General features: G+C 33.1%; 1 protein-coding gene across 1 annotated transcript; it reads right to left on the minus strand.

The window, feature by feature from the left end:
- Positions 1 to 8,065, minus strand: LOC113771292. The gene is made up of 3 exons (XM_027315890.1): positions 7,948 to 8,065; positions 652 to 698; positions 1 to 531 (listed from the first exon to the last, which is right to left on the minus strand). The coding sequence occupies exons 1-3, from the start codon at positions 8,063 to 8,065 to the stop codon at positions 1 to 3; spliced, it is 696 nt and encodes a 231-aa protein (XP_027171691.1).
- Between the last annotated feature and the right edge of the window lie 292 nt (positions 8,066 to 8,357).

An 8,357-nucleotide genomic window follows, 5' to 3' on the forward strand; every position in this document is an offset into this window, starting at 1 on the left:
CTATTCTCTCACAACTTGTGTTCCAACCAAAGGAATTTCCCTACTAACCAAAAGTATAGTCGCTCTAATACCCCCCGAGAGTTGTTGAATTGCAGCACTAGGAAAATCATCCTGAGCCTCCATCATTGCTAATTTGTCCGCCGCACTGTTCGCTTCCCAGAATATGTGAGTAACTGTAGAGTGCAAGCTCCGAAGCAATTCCTGAATCCGTCGTAGAGAGCTACATAACGGCCCCTTTGTCAGACTTCTTGTTTCCAACAATTGAACTAACCCCGCTGAATCCACTTCTACCAATAGATTCTGAACCCGAGTCCTTTTATACAATTGTAGACCATGCAGCAATGCCAAACTTTTAGCCATCAGCACATCGACCTCCCAGATCTCCTTGTAGAATGCAAAGATCAATTTGCCCTCATGGTCCCTTAGCAGTCCTCCTCCTAAAGCTTTCCCTTTTGAGACACTGGCGTCCGTATTCAACTTGACAGCACCCTGCAGGGGCCGCTTCCAGGAGATCACCAACCGTCGAGTTACCTACGGTAGCTTAGTAACAAATGTTGCCCAAGGATCATCTAAGTCACCATTGAAATGCAATGGAGAAAACACCTTAGCCCGTACTAATTGCTCAACCAAACTTCCCACCGTCAAAATTACCTCTTGCATCTCAAAGCGAGCATCGTCAAACCGTGACTTATTCCGCACTTTTCATAGGCACCATAAAATTAAACACAGAATGACAAACCTTATGTGATTTGCTAAAACCGATGAGGTAGACACAAACCAAGATAGACACTCTACCGAGATTGATCGTGATCTAGTGTGAAGGATACCAAACCGTCTTCGGAAGAAACTCCAAACATGCTCCGCTACTGCCCTAGTAACGAATAGGTGGGTCAAGGATTCTTCATGCAAAGAACAACAGCTACACCTAGATGTCAGCATGATACCCCGCTTTTTTAGATTTAAATTCACCGGAACCATATTATGCACCACTTTCCGAGCTAAGAAGGAGATTTTTAACGGAGATACTATTCCATAGAAACCTATCAACCAGGGATAAACTTCTTTTCTGTGTGACAGCCCCACTTTCCCCAAAAGCGAACCAGAGGGGTCAGCGGACCGCTTGCCCAACTCTCGCCAGGATTCACTACAATCCATAACAAGAATTACTTGAAATTTCTAAACTAACCAAAATAATGTTCATTACACCCCAAAATAACATTTACATACATCCAAGAGCTATTACATGTGTTCGCGTACAAAAGATTCATCATTCTGCATCTATCTTAAGTACAACCCAAAAATATATACACTAAGGTCATTTCTGATAGGAGTATATTTTACGTATTTTTAGTGTGTTTTATTGGTTAGTTTTGGTGTGTTTTATTTAGTTTTATAAATAATTAACTAAGATTCTATTGAAAATATGCATTTTGTGGTTTAAAGTGTGAAAATTGCATTTCTATGGATTTTTATGATAAAAATTTCATATTTTACAGGTTTATTGATTCAATCATCAAATGGAGTGCATTGAGAATATAATTTGATGATTGATGATGGATTAAAGTGATAAAAATAGAATATGAAGTGTGAAAGAAGAAATGCAATTAAAGTCAAAAGGAAGCAAGATGTTCAGCTTTGACACGTTTTTGTATTTTGGCTATATCTTGAGCTGCATACATTGGATTGAGATGATTCTTGAACCATTTTTTAAGCTAAGAGACAGATCTACATTTGGTATGAAGACATCAAAGTCCAATTCTACTGTTTTCCTGGTCAAAATATCGAAATACAGAAGTAAACGTTTGCTACTGAGAGCTGAAAAAGCGGAATTGACCAGTCAGTGGTATTTTTATCATATCTTGGTCCTCAGAACTCCAAATTGGATGATTCTTGATGCATTGGAAAGCTATTTATGTTTTGCACAAGAGCCAATTCAGTTGTCATCATAGAGAAAACAACAGTTGAAGTAGCCAGATTCTGGTTAGAAATAGCTACTCTCCACTGGTACAACCTGTTTTCTCCTTCAATAATTTACAGCTATGAGTGAACATATGACAAGCAATTAGCAGCTGTAAAAGGGATGTTTCAAGCCTCATTTCCTGACTGTATTCATCTATATATAGCCATGGACTTGCAAAATTCAAAATAACTTGGGAAGGCTAGAGAAACTCACCAGAAATGTAGCTTTCACTAGTTTTTAGTTCATTAGTTAGGGTAGTGTTTCCTTCTTGTATTTGTAGCTAAACTTAGATAAAGTTGAGAATGAAGATGGAGAGCATGGAGTTCAAGTGACATGGGTGACATTTCTCCTATCACTTTATTTCTTGTATTGCATCTTATGTTTAGTTATAATATAAGTATGGATCTTTCTTTTATTTTCTTCATGTTTAGTTAAAGTTTTTGCCTAGAGTTATGGTTGAACTTGCTATATTTTGTTTGTGATGTTTACTTGGCTACTTGGTGATATTATTTTGAGAAAGTTATTTATCACTTTTGATTTTCTAATCATAATTTATTGGCCATTAATTGTAATTATATAAAGGTGTTAAATTTGCAATGAGAATTGGAATTTAACACTAGTTCAAAGAAGTGATAAACGTAGGGAGTACACTCACGAGAGTAGAGGTGCACCTATATGGTTTAAGTAACTTGTTCATGTAATTTCATAGAAGAAATGAGTTTGTATTTAATTCATAACTACGAGAGTAGGTATGACTTATTTACAAGTATAGATGATTCACTACGAGAGTAGGTTTCACATACATAAGGAAATTACGCCATAATTAGCCAAGATAATAGCATTCACTTAATCGGTAACTTCATTTGCAAGAGTAGTAAGGAATTCCATATCTCTAGGAGCTTTCTAGTGTTATTTTCATAAATTTTATATTTGTAGTAGTCTAAATAATAAAGGAGTTTGAAAAATACCGGTAATTGCACTCTTCCTTGTGGGATCGACTCTTAATACCCTATACTCGCTCACGATTCGTATACTTGCGATAAATCACGTATGGGGTATTTAGGAGTTTATAAATATAAAACTTAATTGTGAATGAACTTATTGTATAAGTATACCCCGCGCACGTCAAGTTTTTGGCGCCGTTGCCGGGGAAGATTTGGCAATATCAGTGTGAAGAGCAACTTTCTTAGTTTAGACATTTTATTAGTTATAGGGTGAATGTTATTTTCTGTTATTTTAGTGTTTAATGTGTGTTTGTATTTTATCACCTATTATTCTTACTAATCTTGCTCTTAAATTGTTTAAAAGCAATTTTAGGTGATGAGAATGGTAGGCCAATTTGGAGGACAATACTTGAGAAATGGAAGTTTGGCAATGGATGGTTACCAAGTGCAAACCTCCTTCAATAGAGGTAATCAAGAATTTACTGAATGTATGTCTTTTGAAAATGGTTTAAGGTGCTTAAAGGCTAAATTTGATGTTATGATGTTACAAGTTCAAATGGATACAATTATGCATGAAATTGAGCAAGGAAGGAATGTTAATACTTTTAATTCTTATCATGTGATTTGTGACTTGTGTGGAGGTTATCATGCTACTAATACATGTAGACAAGTACAAAATATGAATTATTATGATAAATTAGAGCATTACAATCTTTGTTTTGATCAATACAGTGCTAATTGGAACAATTTTCCTACGTATGGTTGGGATAATCAATGTGGATATAGAGATTTTTTATATTTTTATGATTACCGACGTGAAAGTGTCTAATATGAATCAAAACCATCTTGGGAGTTGGCAATAAAGAAGTTAGCTAATGCACCTCTACCTTGGGAATTAGAAAGTAAACCATTAGTTAATGATTCTAATGCATTTTGGGAGCTAGCTGTAGAAAATTTTTCTAATCAATTTGATTCAACAATAGAAAAGCTAGCAAATGCAACCTGAAACTGTTTTAATAGGATTGAGAAAAGGATAGATGAATTAGCTTCTCACTTTGGTAGAATACATGAGCAATTGAATACATTGTGTGAAGTTATTTCTTCTAATAATTTGCAAAATGATTCTAGCATGAATGGTGGGAATGTTGTATGTGATAATAGATTGCATTTTGATGAAAATAATGAATCTCAATTGTGTTTCAATGATCAAATATCTATTTCACATGATAATATCTTTGGAACTAATTTCAAACCTCAAGAGGTGAGTTTTAATGACTTATTTTTCACCCCTCTTGAGGAGTGCATTGAAAGTATTGGTTCTAAAGGTATTGTTGCCCAAGAAACCTTTATGGCAACTCCTTTGGTGAATTCTCAAGTGGTGCATATTCAAGATAATATCTATGACTCACTTGAGATAAGTATGCTTCTTCCACCTCTCATATCATTTGAACATGTGGCTTTTGTTAGTAAGCCACCTTTTAATGATCCACCACGACAAAAATTGGTGGATTATTCATTAACAAAGCCTCCTTGAGAAATGAGGTGAAAAAGTCGAGCCAACGACTATAAACATAAGCGCTTATTGGGAGGCAACCCAATGTTTTGGCTATTTTATTTTGGTGTGATTTCATGTTTAAATTATGTGCTGAGTTATTTTGTTATTTTTCATTTGTTTCTCATTTTCTATCTTTAGGTTAATATTACTAATGGTTATCAAATGGAACGCATGAAACATGGGAGACAGATGAACAACGTACCTTGAAGCTTCATATTCAATTACAACAATAGGGGAGTATTATTTTCTTTTTCTTAATTTTCCTTTTTACACATTGAGGACAATGTGCATGTTAAGTGTGGGGGGAAGAATTGAGATTATATACATTGTATGTGATTGAATTATTAGTTGTAAATATTGGACTTGTGTTAAAATTCAAAATTTTTCTTGTCCATAATTGCAAAGTTGCCTCAAAATGTTTCAATTTTTTTTTTCAAATTATCTAAGGGATAACAAGTTCCTTACCATTAGTAGTTCAAATTCCTTCTATATTTGAGATAAATATATGTGATTTGGAAACTTCTTTTCTCATTTAATTTGGAAATAACTATTATGTGATTATAATTTGTACATTTATAGGAAAGTATATTTTGTAAACTGGAGAAAATTATACCTATTTTTTTGCATATTTAATGAAATTTTTTTCTCTTTATTTGATTTTATAAGTTAAGTGATAAATATGGTCAATAAGTGCAATACTCTTCTCATGATTATTCTTTTGAGAAAATTATTATTATCTTTGTTGTTACAAAAAAAAAAGTGGAAAGAAAAAAAGAGAAAAAATAAAAAAAAATAAGAAGAAAAAAATAAAATAAGAGTTATTCTACTCCAATGATTCTGGTACTTAGTAACCGGGAGTCTTCATTTACAAATGTCGCCTTTCGCGTAAAACGGTACTTGAATTAAGAGTATGCAAGGCAACTTGAGTATGTGAAGTGTTGAGTAATCGGCAATCTTCATCTAAAAATGTCGATTTTCGCGTCAAAAGGCAATTTCACAACTTAAGTAATATTTAGTTATATTATATAAATAAATCCCTCTTTAAATTTGAATAAGAAATGATCATGAGTTTAGGAAGCATATTATTGACCATATGAGTTACTTGCGTATGAAATTGGGTAAGGATGAGAAATTAACTTGAATTTGTTATAATGGTGGTATAATTGGCTCTCATTTACTTGATATTATGAGTACTTGCATAATGGTTGTTTACCTTGTTTTTGAGAAAATGAAGTGCAATAGTACACATATATTTATTTTCAAAAATTGAATCATTGTTGGTTTGTATTTTTTATTGCTTGAGGACAAGCAATGGTTCAAGTGTGGGGGTATTTGATAGGAGTATATTTTACGTATTTTTAGTGTGTTTTATTGGCTAATTTTGGTGTGTTTTATTTATTTTTATAAATAATTAACTAAGATTCTAGTGAAAATATGCATTTTGTGGTTTAAAGTGTGAAAATTGCATTTCTATGAATTTTTATGACAAAAATTTCATATTTTACAGGTTTATTGATTCAATCATCAAATTGAGTGCATTGAGAATATAATTTGATGATTGATGATGGATTAAAGTGATAAAAATAGAATATGAAGTGTGAAAGAAGAAATGCAATTAAAGTCAAAAGGAAGCAAGATGTTCAGCTTTGACACGTTTTTGTATTTTGGCTATATCTTGAACTACATACATTGGATTGAGATGATTCTTGAACCATTTTTGAAGCTAAGAGACAGATCTACATTTGGTATGAAGACATCAAAGTCCAATTCGGCTGTTTTCCTGGTCAAAATGTCGAAATACAGAAGTAAAAGTTTGCTGCTGAGAGCTGAAAACGCGGAATTGACCAGGCAGTGGTATTTTTATCATATCTTGGTTCTCAGAACTCTAAATTGGATGATTCTTGATGCATTGGAAAGCTATTTCAAAGGACTACAACTTATATGTTTTGTACAAGAGCCAATTCAGCCGTCATCATAGAGAAAATAGCAGTTGAAGTAGCCAGATTCTGATCAGAAATAGCTGCTCTCCGCTGGTACAACCTGTTTTCTCCTTCAATAATTTACAGCTATGAATGAACGTATGACAAGTGCAATTAGCAGCTGTAAAAAGGATGCTTCAAGTCTCATTTTCTGACTGCATTCATCTATATATAGCCATGAACTTGCAAGATTCAAAATAACTTGGGAAGGCTAGAGAAACTCACCAGAAATGTAGCTTTCACTAGTTTTTAGTTCATTAGTTAGGGTAGTGTTTCCTTCTTGTATTTGTAGCTAAACTTAGATGAAGTTGAGAATGAAAATGGAGAGTATGGAGCTCAAGTGACATGGGTGACATTTCTCCTATTACTTTATTTCTTGTATTGCATCTTATGTTTAGTTATAATATAAGTATGGATCTTTCTTTTATTTGTTTCATGTTTAGTTAAAGTTTTTGCTTAGAGTTATGGTTGAACTTGCTATATTTTGTTTGTGATGTTTACTTAGCTACTTGGTGATATTATTTTGAGAAAGTTATCTATCACTTTTGATTTTCTAATCATAATTAACTGGCCATTAATTGTGATTATATAAAGATGTTAAATTTGCAATGAGAATTGGAATTTAACACTAGTTCAAAGAAGTGATAAACCTAGGGAGTACACTCACGAGAGTAGAAGTGCACCTATGTGGCATAAGTAACTTGTTCATGTAATTTCATAGAAGAAATGATATTGTATTTAATTTATAACCACGAGAGTAGGTATGACTTATTTACAAGTATAGATGATTCACTACGAGAGTAGGTTTCACATACATAAGAAAATTATGCCATAACTAGCCAAGATAATAGCATTCACTTAATCGGTAACTTCATTTGCAAGAGTAATAAGGAATTCCATATCTCTAGGAGCTTGCTAGTGTTATTTTCATAAATTTTATATTTGTGGTAGTCTAAATAATAAAAGAGTTTGAAAAACACCGGTAATTGCACTCTTCCCTGTGGGATCGACCCTTAATACCCTATACTCGCTCACGATTCGTATACTTGCGATAAATCGCGTGTGGGGTATTTAGGAGTTTATAAATGTAAAAGTTGATTGTGAATGAACTTATGGTATAAGTATACCCCGCGTACGTCAATTTCTACTAAAATAAAAACTTAAAGTCTCTCAAAACATTCCAACAGTATTCTTAAGTATTCTCAGATCCGAATCCTGTTAAGGAAAACAAAACATGGGATGAGCTTACGCCCAGTGAACATTTCAGGTAAACAGACAAAATAAGGGAATAACACAATTTAACATGTAAGCACGTTTTTCCAAGTAATATAGGTTCAAGTAAGTCGATACTCAATTTTAGAAACTAGTAGTGCAACAATTAATTGTAATAGGAATATTTAAATATAAAATACTTGATAAATAATAACATTCATACGTCCATTCAATCATTTGTTCAAGTAAATACAAGGATGAACAATAATTTAAACATTAAAAGGATATGAGACTCACAGGGAGCAATATTCACCTTATAACTGCCAATAAACAATCCCCTACGTTTTACCATCTTATAACCTCCGAACTCCCACCTTATGTCCTCCGAAAGATCAACAATCTCCTCATTTAACATTCACCTTATACCCTCTGACAAATCAACAATCCCTTTGTGAGGACTTGAAAATCTATTATTTTAAAATCCCTAATTTTGGCTTAATTATTTATTTATTTGTATTTTTGCCACGAATAAAATTTTCTAACGTTATTAGACCTAAGTTCATGGATTTATAGTTTCGTTATATTTTTAAAGTGTCTCGACTCAAAAATTATTTTCTTAAAAGCTTGTTTAGTGAAAAGTGAAAACGTGTCTGAAAACTCTAGCCAATTGGGAGTACAACAAGCTCGAAAATTTGGAGATAGGTACA

This window comes from Coffea eugenioides, chromosome 5 (assembly GCF_003713205.1).
Source record: "Coffea eugenioides isolate CCC68of chromosome 5, Ceug_1.0, whole genome shotgun sequence".
In the NCBI taxonomy this organism is placed as follows: Eukaryota; Viridiplantae; Streptophyta; class Magnoliopsida; order Gentianales; family Rubiaceae; genus Coffea; species Coffea eugenioides.

Excerpts from the sequence above, each read along its gene's own strand:
- LOC113771292 (XM_027315890.1), bottom strand. The coding sequence starts at position 8,065 with ATGTTAAATGAGGAGATTGTTGATCTTTCGGAGGACATAAGGTGGGAG. Across the intron at positions 699-7,947 it reads TAAGGTGAATATTGCTCCCT|TGCGGAATAAGTCACGGTTT; the intron begins GTGAGTCTCATA and ends GCCTATGAAAAG. Across the intron at positions 532-651 it reads CTCGCTTTGAGATGCAAGAG|GTAACTCGACGGTTGGTGAT; the intron begins GTAATTTTGACG and ends AAGCTACCGTAG.